This window comes from Manduca sexta, chromosome 12, assembly GCF_014839805.1.
Source record: "Manduca sexta isolate Smith_Timp_Sample1 chromosome 12, JHU_Msex_v1.0, whole genome shotgun sequence".
Classification (NCBI taxonomy): domain Eukaryota; kingdom Metazoa; phylum Arthropoda; class Insecta; order Lepidoptera; family Sphingidae; genus Manduca; species Manduca sexta.
In genome coordinates, this window is record NC_051126.1 from 3,979,483 (window position 1) to 4,001,131 (window position 21,649).

General features: G+C 33.3%; 1 protein-coding gene across 3 annotated transcripts; it reads left to right on the forward strand.

The window, feature by feature from the left end:
* Window positions 1-257: 257 nt before the first annotated feature.
* Window positions 258-21,420, forward strand: LOC115442775 (multiple inositol polyphosphate phosphatase 1). Of its 3 annotated transcripts, none has more exons than XM_030167926.2 (10): window positions 258-402; window positions 1,250-1,415; window positions 15,516-15,661; window positions 17,283-17,459; window positions 17,770-17,889; window positions 18,255-18,353; window positions 18,961-19,089; window positions 19,588-19,738; window positions 20,113-20,311; window positions 20,528-21,420. In XM_030167926.2, exons 2-10 carry the CDS (start codon window positions 1,250-1,252, stop codon window positions 20,763-20,765), a joined length of 1,425 nt encoding a protein of 474 aa, XP_030023786.1. In that variant the 5' UTR covers window positions 258-402; the 3' UTR covers window positions 20,766-21,420. The 3 variants fall into 3 exon arrangements, with proteins under 3 accessions (XP_030023786.1, XP_030023785.1, XP_030023787.1); XM_030167925.2 differs by having other exon boundaries at window positions 260-402; window positions 1,245-1,415; XM_030167927.2 differs by lacking the exon at window positions 258-402 and adding an exon at window positions 438-599 and having other exon boundaries at window positions 1,245-1,415.
* Window positions 21,421-21,649: the final 229 nt, after the last annotated feature.

Below are 21,649 nucleotides of genomic sequence, written 5' to 3' on the forward strand. Positions count from 1 at the left end.
TGTGCGCTTACTTTACATATTTTATTCCAATCTACTTTATATTACAACATAATTAACATACTGTCTCGAGCTATCTGTTTTTATTACAAATAGGTACATAATATATTAGGTATTGTATTCGGCTACCTAGGTAATCAAACTGTGCCAACACATTAAAAATTGTGGTAAAATCATGAAGTTGCTTAAAAAGTTCTTCATATATACACACAGCAAATAAAACTGTTTTGAGGTTGTTCCAACGTTTATTCTCAAATGCGAATAGGGCCCATCGCCGTACAGCCAGCCGGCGTTCGACATTCGACTCAGTGCCTCCGGTAACGTACGCCAGAGACGCCGCGTCTCCCGCGCTTTCTAACCTCTTTCACACCCGTCTCCATTTATCCCGAATCTTCCCGCGTAAAGGTAACATCCGCTTATGCGTTTTGTTATTGTGTTAAAGTGCTATTTTATGTGTTGTGAAAGTTTAATTCCGCTAAAATCGCCCATTTGTGACGCTTTTGTTATTTGTTTTCCATTGCATTTGAAACCTGTGCGGTTAAGTTTTTTTATTGGCGTTTTGTTTCCATTGATACGAATAGTAAAGTTTTCGCATTAAAGAGGTAGCGTTTAATTCATAAACTTATTGTATGTGTTTACTTCATATACATACTTGATTCGAGTTTAGTTTTTTTTTAATATATGTAATGATACTAAGATTTAATCGATGTAACAAATTTTTTTTAACGAAAAAAAACAATATGAACACAAAAGCATAATTGTTTCTAATGTTTGAAGCTATAATATATATTTTTTATTATATAATTCGGTTATACACGTCACCAAATAACAAGACCTTTGCATACCTACGTCCTAGACATAATAATACTTAAATATGTATTTTGTAATTTATTAACATACTTAAGCACTTTATTAGAATTTTTATTTTCTTATTTTATTTTTAGAAAATATGATTTGAGGAAATCGACCGTACCTATGTGGGTGTCAAAAATTATCATATTCTTTAACTTATGTCATACAACGATAATAATTAGTATATTTACAAAATACATGGTTGAGTTTTAATATTTAGTGCCCTAAAAAAAAATAAAAAAATAAGAAGTTATATATATCTAAAACAAGGAATATCTAGTTATTAATAGTAGATACTAGTATCTACTGCGTAACGTAAAGTTGAACGGAATCGCTAAGTGAGATCAGCGTAAATAAATAATAATCTCTTTAATAAAAAAAAACACTTTCTATAGACAAGATGGGGTGGCCAGTATTATTTCTGGTGATACTGGCATCGGCGGTCCAAGGGCAAGAGGAGACATGCCTTTCTGTTGAAGAAGATCCTTACTTCCTCTTTGGAACGAAGACTGCTTATATCTTCGCGAATCGAGGAATAGCTAATGCTAAAGTACATGATGTGCCTGGTGAGTTAATTTAATTATTTTTATTACAATTTCGAAATGTATTTTTATATAGTTTGTTCTCACGATTTCACCTTTGTGAGGATAAAATTAACATAAAACTATTTTACGAATTTTATCGCGGTTTTTTATATTACTTTTTTTCCGACGTTTCGAACAGTTTGCAGCCTTCATGGTCATGGGAGGGGGCTGAGTAGTAGCTACCCGAAAAGTCGAAGGTACGATATCTACCAACATTTTACAACTATATAATTTTTTTAATTGTTTTAGCTATTGACGGTCCGACCTACGCGGAATGAGTTCGCAGTGTCTTGAAAAAATCGCGATAAAATTCGTAAAAATGTTTTATTTCAATGTCTAACATTGGTGGTAAACATAAGTAATCATTAAATAAAAAATAATTTATATTAATTAAGTTTTTTTGATGTAGATCCATAAATAATTATATATCGACGGAAATTAGTGCTGTAAAAGGCCAAAAAATATGTTTATTTGAAAGAAAATATAAAATTATAAAATCAATTTTCATAAAAATATTTTATGCAATCGTGGTTAAGATGCATTAAGATTTTTTGGAATAATGTAACGTGTTGTAACGAATATTGTGGTCTATTTATAAACCATAACGCAATTCAACTGCGTTTCCTTCAAAATATCTTTATAAATTTACGTTTTAACAATATTCGTAAGACTCTACCTTACCAAATTGTTAAAGCACAGTTATTTTTAAATACTAAATCTGCCAAGAACATACGATTCAGTTAACAAAGGAGTTAAAAGTAAATAATGTATGAATGGTAACTCAGAAAGTAACTAGAAAAGCTTTGGAAGAGAAAGTAATTAATTACTTTGCTACGCAGCATTACGACTTCGCAAACTTACCTTGACAATAATAACCGATTTCTGTGCACATCAAGTGAAAATTTGGGCCTAATATTTTGTGTGATATGTAGGTGTGATATACCTGCCTATTCCTGAAAGCAGAAAAATAATGATGTTATACACATACATGTACATACTTATTTTATTTACCTTGACAATAATAACCGATTTCTGTGCACATCAAGCGTAAATTTGGGCCTAATATTTTGTGTGATATGTAGGTGTGATATACCTGCCTATTCCTGAAAGGATAAAAAGAATGATGTTATACACATACATGTACATACTTATTTTATTTACCTTGACAATAATAACCGATTTCTGTGCACATCAAGCGAAAATTTGGGCCTAATATTTTGTGTGATATGTAGGTGTGATATACCTGCCTATTCCTGAAAGGAGAAAAAGAATGATGTTATACACATACATGTACATACTTATTTTATTTACCTTGACAATAATAACCGATTTCTGTGCACATCAAGCGAAAATTTGGGCCTAATATTTTGTGTGATATGTAGGTGTGATATACCTGCCTATTCCTGAAAGGAGAAAAAGAATGATGTTATACACATACATGTACATACTTATTTTATTTACCGTCGTAAATAAAATAATAAACAGTGTCAATCGCTTTTTCCGATCCACCACGAAACGGTTTTTGAAAAAATTATACATAAATAGTTTCACAGATGACGTCCATCTTTACCTCTTGATAAAATTAATATCGGTAATTACTTAATATTTAATAAACTCAGATTTTTCTTACAAACGTTATGTAAGAACGTTAGCATAATATTATAGTCTATCCAGGAACAAATTTCAGTTATTCATTGTCAAATGTACGCAAAGTTTATTCTATATTCTACGTTTACAGAAATTTACGATACTTAATTTTACGTAAAAATATATTCAACAATCGAATCTACATTACACAGCAAAAACTCTTTTATAAAAATCCATCACATTAGCCAGAAACGAAATATTATAACAGTAAAACAAAATTAAATTTTCAAAATCGCAAAAGAAACCTACTCTTATTAAATTAATTAAAAATTGCATAATCAAAGAAGACACAAATACAACCTCTGTAACTTATGGCACAAGCGTTACAATTGCAAACACAAAAAACTCAGGTTAATACCCCCGGTTTGAAAGAGCAGAGATGATCACAATCACCATGTTTTTTGTTTGAATTGCGGCTGTGAGATAATGCATTGTATAACCGTAACATTCAGCGCATTTGACAAAATAACAGCGAATATAATAACACAAAAAAATGGATTACATTTATAACCTTGATCGATCTCTAAAGAATAATTTACACAAGTTTCTCGCTCGACAGAGACGCTAATACACGAGAAACTAACTCTAACTTTAATTCCTACAACAGTTTTACGTATTCTTATTCAATGTTTCTATTGTTTTTCATGATTGAATTGATGTTATTGTTTTAGACTTTTTTTTATATAAGTGGAGGTCGATTGTGAGGGTTTTTTTTTATGTAAGTGGAGTCGGATTTAATAGAATGTCGAATAATAAGAGAGGATTAACGCTCGACAGTCGACACAATTATTCCCTATTGGAACCGTATACACACAGACTGATCCCGGGACACGACACATTTACGTGGTCCACTATGGCGGGTTTTAACACCTTGTGTACGGTGGTCGTTATCCAGGCGGATATAAAATATATCTTACCACCACCAAAATAAAAAAAGCTCGTTCGCGCTGTCGCATCATCTATCTTCTGCTTGATTAATTGTAGCCAAATAATACAATAACATCTGAGGTATTATAACAGAACCAGGTATTGCTCGCGGCTTCGCATCAAATTGCATGATGCTGTCTTATATTAACGAATAATATCTTTACATGTTTTATGTCGAACAAGGACGTTTTCACGTCTTTAATAGTCATACATAACAAAGAATTTGGCAATAGGACTTCCTCTATTTGAGTCTGGTTTTCTACGGATGATAGTGACATCAACAAAACCATGTTTTAGCGATGGATCGTTATCGATTATGATAATAACGTAACTCTTTATTGGTATAATTATCTGTAGCGGTTTCTGAATCTGACTATTTTTTATAACTAGCTATTTTGGAGTTTACATGCTTTTTATTGATATTGATGTTCTAATTAATAACTTCTGTGCCTGGTTATTATATAATAACCTATTAATTTTAATAGACATTAGATAACTTTCCTCGATACTTACTTCCAGGCTTAGGTTACATAGTAGTTTCTAGATATTTAAATAATAAAATCAGAGGTGTTTGAGCTCTTATTAGTTCAGCTCGCTACAATATATCATCTAGTCTCGTATTATTCGCCAGTAGCTAATTATCAAAATATACAGTTCTCAGAATCACGAAAGCCGCTATTTAGTTATTGCATCAATAGCGGTTTTGAAAATTATTGTTATACGCAACCGCCAACAATCACCTCTACCATGTTTCGAGGTTTTTAAATGGTTCATAAAATGTTGAGAAACTTTTTATGTAAAGTTTACTAATTTGAAAAGTAGCGAAATTCACGGGATGTTTTGAAACCTATTTGTAGGGAAAAACTATTTATCCCATAACATGATCACTAAACAAACAAAATATATCAATTGAGTAACCATATTTTTAAGTTGTTTAAAAATTATCAGACCCGGACAATAATATCTACCTCAGACTGCCATGCGCAAAAATCATGATCATAATACATGCGTTAATTTGTAATTCAAAAATTACTCATAAGTCATAACAATGCTGTTCATTACAAAACTAACATTTTAATGAATAAACAATAGCATAGCGGTTTAATAAATCATCTTGTATAATGGCATAAAAACCATAATAAATCATAGTAATGGATCAGTCATGTTTATTGGATTGAACAGCACCGTCAAGTTCTTGACATGATGAACAATTTACTAGTTTTATTTTTATTACAATAATTGTAATTAGTTAAAGTGGTTATAGTCTAGTTGGGTGTGGAAGGCACTGCTGAAACGAATGTCGCCATGTTCAAGACCCACGCACCTCTGACTTTTCTTAAGTTATGTGAGTAATATTTGTGAATTATGGATTTAACGATGAAGGAAAATATCCTGTGAAAACCTCTATTAGAGTTTTGAGGGTGTGTGAAGTCTGCCAATCCGCACTAGGCCAGTGTGGTGTACTAAATCTCTCTCAGTACTCACATATTCTTCGTCTACGATAGTTATTATTATTTATTATTACCTATATGGACTTTCAAGTAAAAACATTTCACTTAACATCTATACAGAACGTTTGAAAATGTAAAATATTATTGATGAAGATAATCATTTCTGAAACTACCGATTTGATTTTAAAATGATTTTATTAATACAAACCTACGTTATCATTAATTACTACAAAGTGTAAAACAATTATCATGCTCAAGACATCAAATATCTATCGATACCTAAAATCAAACAAACACGTTCATTCAATTTGCTCGCTTTGCTCTGACTTCTTTATACAAAGGCAATTTGAAACACTACGATAAGAACGCAATGTGTTTAATAATCATTACCGGAGCCTGTAACATAGGACGCTCTACCATTGGTGCTACCTTTCCTTTAGATAGATATAAAGTTTATTTTGGCTACAGTTAACAACCAGTATATCTTAGGATATACGTAGACAAGTATTCCTCCATTGAAATATTGTGACCCCACTTAGGCCTCTGTTCAGCAATATGCATTGCTTTAAGGAGCAAAGCGCTAGTAACTCTGCTGGTTCCTATCTGGTATACAGCGTGTAATAAATATTTATCTACTCCAAGTGGCATGCTCAAACACGGAAGAAACAGAAAACAAAAATATATAAAAGTCATTTATTATGTATCTTAGTTTAAACTTCGCGTATGTAAATCAAAAAGTATGCAAAGCAAAATTTTGTATAATTTTACATATACCTACCTAAGTCTCTCCCATCAGTATTAAAATGACACACTCACGCCTTTTATCACCCGAAGGAATAGGCAGGGGGGCTACAGGTGCACCCTCTTTCCGCCGTGTTTATTCCGTTCCGGATACAAAATTCAGACTCCGGAATAACACATAGTAAAAGAACCCAATATCACTTCGTTCGACCCGGGGACCGAACCCGAGTCCTCTGCAATTAACGCTGCAGTCGTACCGTAGTACAACTACGCCACCAAGTAATGCCGAAATAACTTTAAATAATATTCATTCTTTACGAATTAATTTCAATGTTCTTTTCTTTCATTCAATTCCTCATACTTCGCATTGACAAAGGGGTACTATAAATCTCGTGCTGCGTTTAGTATGAAGTTAGGCAACAGGTCCCGGTAGATAGCCGCTTGGCTGTGCCCCTGGCATTGTATAAGTCTATAAGGCGGACCGCTTGCTCGTTTGCCTACTAAGGCAATAAAAAAAAAATAAGCGATGCTGCGCTGAAGTCAGTATTATAGTTGTACTCGACCGCCATAATAGAATTAAAGCAGCTCCTCGAGCAAACATGTTATTATAATGTTTGCAATTTTTTTGCATTACTTTGAATGACGAGACGAGCTTGCCGTTCGCCTGATGGTAAGCGATACAACCACCCATAAACAGTAGAAACACCATCCAACACCTTGAATTACGCCATCCTGAGAGGTGAGATGTTAAGTCTCATTATGTCCAGTAGTTACACTGACTACAATATACTTTAAACCGGAACACAACAGTGACTACACACTGCTGCTTGGCGGCAGAAATAGACGTTGCGGTGGTACTTACCCAGGCGGACTCTCAAATTAAAATGATGGGTACGTAATGTAGGTAATCACATATTTTAGTGACATTTTCATTATGAAATTATACACATTAAAAAAAATTTAACACCAAAAATAAAGAACATATTGCAAAAATATGATGTTTATATATTTCTATATATATTTCAAATTTAGAAGCTTTCAAAAAACGGTTAAGACGCCGCGCCGTTTTGTTAGGGAAGCGTATTAATACAAAAGTAACCAAGAGAGACAGCTCTATTTGTATTTCTTAATTGACAGAATACAGCGGAACAGCAATACGCGCACTGCTGTGTTCCAATTTAAAGAACAATGTAGCGAGTGTAATTACTAGTGGATACTTAATATCATGTTATGTCTAGTCTCAATGTAGCTTTGTTTTTAATTAAAAATTCTAGATAGCGTTGCTGCTGTTTATGAATGTCATCATTTTTGGAGTCAGGTACAATCAATTACAAAAGAAGATGAAAAAATTCAAAACTTCGAAACGATTCTACACATGCACTTTAGTCGAAATATATATTTTTCTTTATATAAAATTTTGTTAAGACTGACTTTTATTTTAGTGAAGTAAAAACGATTGTTGATACGGACACAAAAGTTTAATAGCAATTTGTAATTTTGAACTTGTTCACATACTTTTGTGGCTGACTACATACGTATTAAAAAGGTATATCAACTCGCACTGTTTCTTCTTTTAATAGCAAGATGCTCCCATGGAAACAGCGCTTTTCATGTTATTCACATGAGAAATAATCAGAATGAGTTCATACCAGCTTTATAACTTTACCTACACCTGGTCCATATTGATTAAAATAGATAAGTCTGATTACAGCCTGGTCTTGCACTTGAAAACCTTGAAAATTCCATATAAGCCCCCATATTTTCGAGGAGCCAAAAAACATTATCCAATACATAGTCCAAACACACGTAACTGCGTACAGTAGAAACCGGTTATAACGACTCCGGTTATAGCGACGCAACGGTTATAACGACTAAATAACAAGTTCCCTTTAAATAAATGCATAAGAAAGAGTATAGTTTATAAAGACTATCGGATATAACGTCCACATTCAGTGGTCCTTTCAATCTCGCTATAACCGATTTTCACTGTAGTTTGCTAGTCAATACCATGTTTGCCCTCACCAAAACAAACACTCCAACCCTTCCAATAAAATGTATTAAAGCCACTAGTATCGTATATTACATATGTTTATGCATACCACATAAAATTTGTATGGCAAATATTTTACTTATATGGAAAAGTTCAAGTATGAAGAACTATACAAATATTATTAGAAGGCCTTATGGTATTAGAATTGAAAGAAAGAATATAACATTCATATATACATATACATTTATTTCAGCATTCACAGATGCACCTTCCTTTTTTATCTCTGCCCCACCTTAAGGTAGACTGGTAGAAAATTCCTTTGGCATTAAGTCCACCTATATACTTCTCTGTATATGAAGTGTTAATAAATAAATAATATTATGTACCTTCGGTGCATTTGGTAGTCGTATAATTTTTCAGTTTCTTTGAAAAACCGATTTGTTCAAATAATTTAGATTCTGTCCTTAAGTAAGAGTGTTATGAGGTATCAGATATTACAGGGATTTCGGAGTTTCAAACACACTATTGCTCAATTAGAAGAAGTATTGCGAATTACAAAATAATAATTGTCCCTGAGAAATCTAACGCTGTTCAACTAACGATAATGCATTTTGTAGATTATGAGAGTTTTCTAACTTTTGTTATGATGAGAAATATTTACATTTCACGTTGCTTTTTAATTCCACATATTACAAGGTGGTTGGTGCATCTGTTCAAACTAATTGCCAGGTTATGGTTATAATGCAGGTGTCTAAACAACATAACATTACGATCGACCTACAAACACAACACAATAACGCCCTCATGTATATAATGAGTTGGATTGCCACCCAACTCATAGTTATACTCATAGTTTTCTATAAAAATTGTCGATTATGTTAGAGGTGAATAAACATATTTACATTTTACATAAGTAAAAGTGCATTATCTTTTTATTGGTAGTAGTCAATTTGATTATTAATAATATCAAGATGTAAAATAATGTTTATGTAAAGTATGATTTACAAAAAAAAGATAGACTTAAGCCAAGTTTAGATGTAATGTACAAAAAAATAGATAGGAAGCCATATATAATTTTAATTCTCTTTGGAAGGAAGCGTCTGTGGTAGCAAGGAACAATTTTATTTTTTAGTAACCACACCATTTCTAGCCAGTATCAAAGATCAATAAAAGGTCAATTACAGCAAATACTGGTCGAAAAAACACACCTTTTAAAAATAAATTTCAAATAGCGAATTCTAAACGCGCGGGAACTACAATTTACGAACAATTGTATTTACAACTACAACACTATGAACCATGTTATTGTCAACTACGTAAACGTCCTATTTTAATCTTTTATTGGGACCTGACATGATCTGGAGCGAGTCCAACATTTCCACGTAGCCCTTGGGCCTTGAGCCTTGTAATAATTAACAATGTACGCCTTTGAAAATATTACTGAACCACGTCACAATGTATCTTATGTTCGCTCGATGCTGTTAATTATGTTAAATTTAGTATGTGAATAAAAATGTTACGGCTAATGACGGTAACCTTGTTAGATGTTGTGCAGAGCAATGACTTAACTTACATATTTTTAATTTCAGCATAAAAACGTTTAGAATCTTAGTATAACTATTTTAAAAAAAAAATGTATGCGTTATTTTTTGTGTAGCGATAGCTCTTTATACATAAAATAACGTTTATTATTAGACGACTTATGTTTTAATAGAAAAAATATTTTATAAATATTCAGTATTATTTTTGTCTCGATGAAGCATATCATAATTTACACATAAATAAGTAATTATTATGCAAATATTCTCTTCACGTGGTATATTAATTTCGAAAAACCCAACCGTGCTTGCAGCGAGATAAACTACGTCACTTTATAATATGTAACAGTTTTCCAATAATAGGTAGTCGGGAGTGACCCAGATCAGCCGCTCTTGCTCGAAGTAGCCTCATGTGAGGGTGGGAATGTTTTATCAGCCGTAGCATTGTGCAGTTTTAAAACTATTACCTACATTCAAGCAAATGTTTTATAAGCGAATTGAGAAACAATTATTGTTCTTCTGGAACCTACTGTAGTTTCTGGAATACCTTATCTTCACACACACGTGCACGCAAGCACACGTACGCACGCTCACGCGCCGTTTATTCCCCAAAAGGCAGAGGCGTAATTGGTGCTCGCACTTTTCTCCATTTATATTCCGTCCCATGTGATAGGGGGCCAGCCTATCACCATATCGGGCACAAATACCAGACTCCGGGCTGATACTGACTAGAAAAACTCAATATCAATTTGCGCGACCCGGAGATCGAACCCAAGACCTCAGCACTGCAGTCGTACCGTAATACAACTACGCCATTGAGATAGTCAGTAGGAGCCTAATGCCTTCGTACAATCGTTAACGCTAAGAATATATTATAGTAATGACAATATATCTTAAAGATAAGTCTATCGCTAAGATATGTTGTTCCTATACTTTTTTATTTTCTATTAGCGTTAACGAAAAGGCATTTAGAATAGAGCCCCTGAAACTTTGGAATAACATCCTAACGGACCTTAATCTCTAACTACGCAGCGGGCTATGGTTTAATTTGTGATGTAAATAAGTTTATTAATCATTATGTTTAGTCTTTTGCTTTTTTTACAAATTTCTGTACCTTCATTATATAACAAACGAATCAAATTGTAATTTTAATGTTATTTAAGGCACCAATAGGACCTAGGAAGTATATTAATCTAATAGATAATTTTAACTTGGAACTTGCAATTTCTTGGAGCTGTTGGAATTGCAAGGCTTGGCACATTTCGCTACTATAAATTATTCCGCAATCTCTGACCGTTAAAGGATATTAAGTTGATAATAATGATCAATTGATGTCGTTATTGTTTGCAAGAAATTGTATAACATATTATATTCAATTAACAAGTTTAAATGGCCTTTTTCACACTCCAAGGGCTACAAGTCTGATTATGCGAATCCAATTTATTTCCACAGTTGGGAAATAACCTAAATTCCAAGAAATCTCGAACGAAGGTGTGTTTTAATCAAACTATCACTAAAGAACTTGATGTTAAATATTTCATCCGCTAATGTTTTCGTGCGAAATGTCGATCAAGCACAACGTAGGCGTTGACAAACGGCCCCTAATAGGAACATTAATTATATGATTCGTAGGGTCACTTGCAATTCACTCTATTACCACTTACTTGCATGCCGACGCGCCTTATGTGAGTACATACATGTGAGTACCTATAGTGGATGTATAAAAATAAATCAAGAAAATTAGTGGTACTCATCATAAGCAGCCTCTATACAAAATGCCGTGAGTTTATTCTCCACATTGGCTTGAGTATGAGCCTAGTTGCAAAAGGCCGCGAGTTCAATTTCGATATTAAACAAAATATGTGTATGTTCTAAACAAATATTCCGGTCAGATTTACATGCTTCACTTATTAAATGATTTATTCTTGTCAATAATCTTCATCTTCTATCTAATCACATTATTCTATAACAATAATGTCTTCCCCTTCCGTTGTTTTATGTTCTCTACCCGCGCGTTATTCGCACCGATCATAGATATATTTTTATATTGTATATTGTGTGATAAATTTCGAAATATACAGACATTAAACAATATAGTTAGTTATCGACCGGAAATCAGAACCGAATTTGTGCTCCAAAAGTTATTACTAATTGGTGTTAAGTCGTCTTATTTGAAATATCCGACACAAACAGACAAAATGTCACAGCTTCCTTAGATACTTATTAATAGAAAAATAACATATTTATAGAAAATATACTAATACGCGGATTTAAAACGTGCTAATCAATATGAAGTATATTAGATTGGTGTTTCGCTATTTCGCGGCAGAATGAGTAACCATCGCACGAGCACAAAATTGTTGTATGACAACCTTGCCAATGTTCGCTCTATATAATCTTAGAACTTTTTGCTAATACATAAGTTAGTTAACATTTAATTTCATATTACAATCATATTTATAGATTCTATAAAATAGCGTTAATTAGTCGATGTTTCAAACAAAATATTACAATCAAGTTCCGCCATTTTAATAAAAACAACAGCCATTATTAAATTCCATATTCAAAATTAAAAGAAATATACACGCGGCTATTCTAGAAATCTTAGTAGGCTCATAATGCGCAGTCGGGTAGTACAGTCTAATCTATTCTTAATGGAGTTTGATGCTTATGTTATGGGAACGGCTGATAATGTGGGAAACGTTGGCAGGAATACGATAATTCACGTGGAAGGAGAAGGGAAATAAATTATTCTTATACAGATCAACAAGAAGATGCTGTCTGCAGCTCAGTGCAACGCATATTATAAATATATTTATAACCTAAACCAGCTCTTCTGTTATCGGATGATCGGATCGGATCAGATGCTATTATCTGTATAGTTGCCGAAAAAAAGTTTCACAGTCGGTATTTGAAAAATGAAATATTAATTTGGGTTAAAAAGGCAAACTATTATATATTTCTTCAACAATTATTGACTTCATTAAATTCAACATTTTTTTCTATAACACAATGGGCCGAACGAAACATTTACGTCATACACAAAACTGGCTACATCGTGGCTCTATGATACTCTTGAAACTTCCATCACATCTATAAAATCGTTGCCAAAAATAACTCTTAAAAGTGATTTTCCTGTATTTGATTTTATACATTATTCTATATGTAGCGGCAAATAGTATGAAAAAGCAGCCCCTGTATGAAAACTGCATTCAAATAGTTAATAAATGAGGCAGTACAGATAGTTCTCTTGTTTCTTAACACTTTCCTTTACATACCAAAATGCAAAGGCGTATCTGTTGAGTTTTAGCGATGTTTTATTATTGTTTCTGTGATAGAAATTATTTAATGTATTTTTTTTTTATTAAATTAAAGAACATAAATGAATTCAATACTCTATTCTGCCAGTACAAGGACAATCAGTTTAGCCGGCAAGGGTTACAAAGGTCTTGTAATGAAGGTCATATCAATTCCAGACTTGTTTTTAATATCTATACCGTTTGACAGGCCGCCGATCTCATAAACGGGCATAAATAAAATGACTTCTACGCAATTATAATAAGTCTTAATTTCCCACCGTAAAAGTTGATATTAGAAGAGAGATTTTATTATTTAACTATGACGTGAATATTATGACCATGGAATATAGAAAATGGTTTCCTTGTCCATGTCCTTCTTAAGGTTCCGCAAGATTAGCCACGTAACTTTTTAACTCTAGACACTTCATTTTAGACCATAAGAAGCAGCAGGGTTTATAATTCACAGAAAGTGTTAATACGGGAAGAGTAATTAAAAATAAATATAAACGCAAATAGTTGAGGGCTATGGATCCCTCGATTCGCAAGTCCGACTCCGATCAATAAGCAAGCGACTGCTTATTTTAATTTTTCTCTTTATAAAACAATTATTTACTGCCATAAAAAAAAATTACTGAATTTATATACCTAATAAAGTTTAATAAGTGCCATACATTAAATAGATATTCAATAATTACAAAAAAAAATAGTTTTAATATACATCTACCAGTTTGGTACACTTATACAAATATATTTTTGTAACTCGGAGATGCTAAGGCGTTAGTCGTGGTGGATAGAAAACGGCAGAGCGATCTCTCAACGTCACTGAAAATCTCATACAAAGGGAAAGTGGTGGCTGGTGGTGTATATCTTAATATATTTTATATCCGCCGGGATAGCGGCCACCGTACACAAGGCGTTAAAACCCACCGTAGTAGCATACGTAAGTGCGTCGCGTTCCGGGATCAGCCTGTGTATATTCGATTCCAACATAATTACGTCGACTGCCGAGGAGTAATCATCTCTCGTAAGTCGACATTCTATTGGACCCCACTGCACTTACCATCAGCCACAGAGGGGTCACATTGCCGTATAGAAAAAGAAAGAAAATATTACAATGCTTGCTAAAGTTAGGTCCCCTGCAGTCTCAAGATAAACCACTGTTTGTATATACCTACTTCCAGAACCAGTATAATTGGCATTTTGAGAAAACAATGCGTGAGTCAGTCAATGACTATGTTGAGCGACGTTATGCAGTATTAAGTCATTAAAATAGGTACTGGTGTATTAAAATTATAGTGCAAACATTGTTATGTACTTATATGATTATGTTTATGCGAATGTAAACATGAAATAAAACTACTTTTAGACTTTCCTAACGGTTTCTTGTATTTTAATTTTCTTCCAATGTTTGAAAGACTGCAGCCTTCATGGTCATAGTTGATAATGTTCTACGAGCAATTGCAACCAATATATAAGCCCAGTATTTACCATTCCACCAAGTTATGAGATCTATAACGTAATACACATCACGCCTCTTATCCCCGGAAGGGTAGACAGAAGTGCAAACTAGGACGCCCACTTTTCACAATATATGTTCTGTGATCCGTCCCATGATCTGATAGGGGTAACTATATCGAGAAAAAATCCAGACTCCGGGCTAATACTGATTGAAAAACCTAATAGGTATTACCACCCAACCCGGGATTCGAATCCGGGACCTCAGAGCGGTGTATCACACACAATACAATTACCTCTCCAAGGCATTAATAGTATCCCCGAAATATAAATTATATATATTGCATTGAAACAAAAATACCGCAATGTAAAAATACTGGTAATCAACGGTAACCCGTTCTACAGTTTCGGATCAAAAAGCTGATACGTTCTATCCAATATGGACGATAGCATCGTGTTTTCCCTAGAGCGGAACATGCTGTAACATTTAATGAAGAGATAATGCTTTCATTATCCCAGTCGTTGTACTGTAAAAGGCTATTTGTTCCTGAATCTAAGTATTTTAAGTATTTATTAAGAATTATCCAATTAAGATAGTTAATAATTTAAATTCTACCACACACACACACACAACATCACGCATTTATCCCCGAAGGGGTATGCGCAGGCGCAACCAGGGCACCCACTTTTCGCCAAGTGTGTTCCGTCCCATGATATGATAGGGGGCGAGCCTATCGCCATATTGGGCACAAATTCCAGACTCCGGGCTAATACTGAGCAGAAAACCCCAAATATCACTTTGTCCGACCCGGGATTCTAACATAGGACCTCGAAGCGCTGTCGTACCACACATGCAGTACAACTACGCCACCGAGGCAGTCACCAGTAAATTCTACCATACTTTCGAAATATTCCATAGCTACTTAGTACTCCGTCTAAATCGTCGTGCTATACGCATGGAGTTCTAGGCCCCATATCGCTATGGTTTATAAAGACATGAGGTCAAAACTTATTAAAATCATTATTATTTCCAGGTTGCCAACCAGCTGCGTTTTGGTTGCTGAATCGTCACGGTTCCCACAACCCAGAAGCCAACGAAATCATTGAACTGCAAAAATTATCCGATTTCAAAAACAACATTTTGAGAAACTACAAAGATGGCAGCTTTAGAAATAATAAAGTGAGTAAAAATGTTTTTTATTTTATTGTTTTGTTTTTCATTTCTTTCATGAACTCTAAAATGGGTGAAACAGTGGCTCTTTGGACTCCGATGTCCATTTTCGTTATAGAACTTTGATTGTTTTGTCCGTCAATAATTTAGATCCAATACTATAAGAAACGAACCAACTGAAATAATTTAAAAATGATTGATTCCCTATACCGCAGGATCGTGATTCATGGAAGAATCTTAGGGAGACCATTGCCCAAAATTGGGTAATTGTGGACTGTTACAATACAATAACTAGTAAAATAACAGTGTTAGAATTGTCAATTTTAATAAATACTTATTAATCAACTGCTTCAAACATTGACCGAAGTTCTTGAGGAAGTACCTTGCATAGCACATGCAGAGACTTTAAAAACCTTTTTAATACACAAATATCTTCAAAACAAAGGATAACAATAGATGCACTATAGCCTTGAGCATGATATAAGGAAAACTCCACTTTGAATAACTTAATGCCTATTAGCATTAACTTAACATACTTTAACTTCTGAAGTGGTAGGCAGAAGCGTAAATGCTTCCGGACCCATCGATATTTCTAACTCAGGATGTGATTTAGTAGATTTAGCAGATCCCAAACAGCATCACAAAACAAAACTGCAATAAACACCTAATTTATCAACTGTATGCATTAAATTTAAAAATTAAATCTTTGGTTGCCCGCATTGGTAAAAATTTTAAAATTAAATCTTAGTTTGGTTGCCAGCATTGATAAATACAGGATTTTTACTTACACATTTGTAATACCTGTATTGTCTCTTAAAATAATGCTATTTATATATAGTAGTCGTCCAGTGGTCGAAATTGGACTGTTGAATTTATATTTGTAATACATTTTTCTAACTACTTTTATGTCTCTGTATTCCTTCTCTACATAAACTTTAATAATGCCAAATCTCACACTCCTTCGTGCGCGTAATATGTTAAAAAAGGCTATAAATCTTTTTCTTTCCTTATTACTATATAGATACTTAATCGAGAATTATAACGCCTAAGGAAAATAGCCTGTGTAGATCGGAAACTTCCTAAGATTTTCTGACCTTAAAATAGGGTACCTACAAAGTTTTTTCTTCACGTATTAAGATATATAGATACTTAATTATGAATTATTTATGACCTATGGATAGGTCTAAAATTAGATCTCAATTTAATTTAATTTTCTAAGTTATCTTGTCAATAGTTTTATTTTATTAATTTAGATTAACGCTCACCAAGCAATTACAAATTATACGATTATTAATTTTTAATGGTATCCCAAGGTACAGGCACGGCCTAGTTTGGGTACCCCTGGTAAATACTTTATTTTTGTTTTTAGAAATTTGTTTTGTTATACCACTGTTTTTTTTAACTGTAAAACACATTATGTACTTTTTCAATAAAACTAATTATTATTATTAAAAAAAAAAAAATTATAACGGGCAAGGAAGATAGCCTGAGTAGAACGGAAACCTCTGAAGTTTTCGATGCGACATACACTCTGCATTAGCCCAGCATATGCACGAAAGTCTATCTCCTCTCTAAAACTAAACATCTATGCCCAACAGTGGGACAATTTAAAACGGATATTATATTCCAGCAACGAGTATGTTCTGCAGACTTGAGCCTTTTGGAAAGATGGGAGTGGAACTACCGCCATAACTTGACCTTTGCTGGAGATCTGACCAGTGATGGGTATATGACGACGCAGCATTTGGCCCAAGCTTGGAAGCAACGGTACCCTGGATTGCTGACTACGAACCGGCATGATTACTTAGTAAGTTAAGGGTCGATGCTAAGTTTCTGGGTACTGATAAACATAAAATAGCTACGTCGATTACATAGCTCGAAAAAGAGCAATTTGATATTTATAGGTACTTACTAACTAACCACTTACTAAAACTGCAAACTCTTGTATAACTTTTGTATACCTTAAAAGTTGGTCAAAACAATGCAACAACTTGTAAGTCGTACGGATCAATCCAGTAATGGAAGTCTACAATCTCATGAACTCTTCCCTCCATATGTTTTACTTGAGAAATATTTTTCAACAATAATCGACACTACGCCTAAATTTTACTTTTCAGTTCAAATTCGTGAATGATCAGCGATCAACCAACACGTTCAGGGCTTTCACTGAAGGATTGTTCGGGGCGCAAGCGGAAGGCTTCGACGTTCCGAGAGAAAACGATGAAAAGTTACTAAGAGTACGTATATTGCACAACGAAATCACTTCATTGAGATCTTGTTCTGATAAATCTTAATAATTTCTTATATTTACGAGAATTTTAAACATTAAAATAGAACTATTTTGCAGATTTTGTCGCTGTTTTTATATTATAATCTTCTCCCGATGTCGATGGTTCAAAGACTTTTCAGCTTTCGTGGTCACGGGAACTGACGTGAGGTGTGAAACGTTGGGAGAAAATTATAATATAAAAAACCGCAAAATACTTAAGTCTAGTTAAAATTTAATTTATTAATTTTTATTCTTTTCAAAGTGACAAAAAGGTTTCAAGTAAAAATAGGGATTGTTCTTATACTATAGTATTTTAGCAATATTTTTTTGCAGCCTTACAAATTCTGTCCACAATGGACAAAACAAGTTGAAGAAAACAATGACACGTTGTTGCAACGAGATATCTTCGAGTCCAAACAAGAGTATCATGAGGTAAACAATTTTATTCATAGCCTCTGTTACGAGATAGCACTTTCGACCACATTACAATAATATTACTATAATAATAATTGTAAAAAAAAATACTTATTTAATAATGTAATAGAGTAAATGATGACTAAATAATATTGATAGCCTAGTTGGTTGTGGAACGGACTGCCGACACGAATGTGTGCAGTTTAAATCCCAAGGGCACACACCTCTGACTTTTTGAAAATTATGTGTGTATTCTTTGTGAATTGTCGCTTACTTTAACAGTAAAGGTAAATATTGTGAGGAAACCTACATACCTGGGAAGTTCTCTATAAGAATTTTGAGGGTTTGTCAAGTCAACTAATCCACACTACAGCGTGGTGGACTAACACCTAATCCTTCTCAGTAGTAGAGGAGGCCCGTGCACAGCAGTAGGACAGTTTATAATACTGGGCTGATATATATACTGATATCAAGCTGATATATTTTAAAAAAATGTGTTAAGTATTCGAATTTTTTTTTTGGTATCTCGTTTTGGCATTCCCAAACAAAAAACATCTTTTTGAACGATAGGTAAATAATCCTGTTTTTAAAAGATACTGGACGATAAAAATATTATTTATTTCAGATGATCAGCAATATTTCTCAACGTTTAGGTTTCAACTACGACTTAAATAAAGAAACTGTCCACCAAATGTATCAGATTTGTCGGTACAACAAAGCTTGGGACGTCTCGGAAATATCGCCGTGGTGTGCGGTTAGTATATTACAACAATTAAATTTACAAAATGTTTCAGATAGTTGTAACTTAAATGTACTGTAAAACTATTAAGGTTCGATGGGGGTCATTACCACCTGTTTTTTAAAACCGTTTATTATTATTATTTACACTTATATGTTTTTATGATAGAACCCATACCCAGCGGCGATAGCCTAGCTGGGCGTGGAACGGACTGCCAAGACGAATGTACGCAGGTTCAAATCCCAAGGGCACACACCTCTGACTTTTCTAAAATCATGTGTGTATTATTTGTAAATTTATCGTTCGCTTTAACGGTGAAGGAAAACATCATGAGGAAACCTGCACATCTGAGAAATTCTCTATAGAAATTTCGAAGGTGTGTGAAGTCTACCAATCCGCACTAGGCCAGCGTGGTGGACTAAGGCCTAATCCCTCTCAGTAGTAGAGGAGGCCCGTGCTCAGCAGTGGGCAAGTATACAGGGCTGATATTATTATTATTATATGTTTCTATAGGTTTTTACACGAGAAGACCTCAAACGGCTAGAATACGTGGAAGATTTAGAAACGTTCTACAAATACGGATATGGTTCCAGTTTAAACCAGAACATAGGCTGTACGCTTGTTAAAGACATGATGAATTTCTTCACTAACCATGCTGACCGAGGTAATATGTTACATTATTAAAATATAACCCTAATTTGTAGTCTATATTTTACTACTTTTTATATTATTATTTCTTTAATCAATCACCATTAAGGATAATATTTAAATTCTTTTCAGTATTTATATTCTGTAACTTGTATCTCAAATCCATTATTTAATACTCAATGCATCAAAAATGTATGACACATCACTGTTTCCATAATTAGAAATATGGGACAAAATATTCTTTGTAAAACCTATAAACCAAAATCAAATTAAATTTGAAATACTTAATGATTTTTGTTTACGCGAATATTAGTATCTTTTTTTTTAATTAAACAAATCACCTTAAGTCTGTTAAAATTCCAAATTTAACTAATTAAATACATCATACAGAAGGAGTGCAGCAACCTAGATCCATGATCCACTTCACGGAAGCTCCAATGATTCTGATGACGCTGACGGCAATGGGAGCGAGACGGGACACTGCGCCACTCACCGGAGATAACTACCATAGCAACTTAGTACAAGCTCGCAAATGGGCCTCGTCCATTATGACCCCCTACAATGCTAACCTGGCTGCGATACTGTACAAGTGAGTAATAACAAGACAATTGAAGTAAAAGTGCCCAATCTTGACAAAAAATTACTTTTAAATACACATTGAAACTAATTAAAACGTATCAAAAATAATTTTAAAAACTAAATTAATTATAGGCATAAATACTGAAACAAAATTAAAATTTATATTTATATATATATTATCAGAATTTAATCTAACATCATGTTTATTTCTCGCTTATTTACCCAGATGTACACCAAACGGAAATTTCCAAGTAAAAGATCAACACCAAGTATTATTCCTTGAAAACGAGAAGCCAATGTACATTGAAGGCTGCAGAGTCGGACTCTGTGATTGGTCTATGGTCAAAAGCAAGTTCGGCGAAGTCACAAGCAAATGTGATTTGGAATTCTGCAACAGTGCGACTCAACTTAATGGTCTTTTAAGTGTTATTTTGACTGTGATTGTATATTTTATTAGATTTTAAACCATTTTGTTTTTAATTTTATGTTTAGCGACGCTCCGTCTATAGATCATGTTAATGTCTCTGAAATGATAGATGAAAGGGACGGATTCAAGCTTAACGAATGGGAATCAAATTCCCGTATTCTGCTATGTGTGAAAGCATCATATTATCATATTGGACAATTTACCTATTCTAAGAATAATCGTAATATATTATGTCTATAGTATTAAAGAATAATTCGCCTTATTAGATCAAATGAAAAGCTATATATTTATTAACGCTGTAAACACAACTACATACGCGTTCTTTCAATAGTTTTTGATTTTTTGTCCTTGTTTACTATTGTAAATATATTTTGTTTAATTATTAGTATTATCAAGAAATATTTTTAGTGTTATTTTTCCACTTTTTTTTTATTTTATACACAGTTACATTAAGCATAATTGAACTTTATTCATAGTGTTACAATTGTTTCACGAGAAATTATAATGATTTATAGTTATGTATGTATTGTTAATCTCTAAAATATTTAAAATTTGATATATTGCATTATAAACAAGTAAATCAAATATTGACCTTGTATTTATATTAACTATGCACTGAATATTAAATGTTGCGTTAATATTGTTATTTGCACCAAATATGTTTCGTAGTAAATAAAAACTGTGTTAGCAAATTTTGCATATTTTATTCTGAATATAAGCCATAATTAATATCACAAACACCTTTAAAATAACAAACACAACTCCTAAAATATATTCCATAATTACTGGATATGTGACTTATCTAATGCCTCAAAACAAACACGTAAAAAATAAAACAGAAGAGCACTCAGTAATTGACTTGTGGGTCATATTTGCGGTTGATTTTTTCTCGATATTCTATATATACTTTCCACATCATAT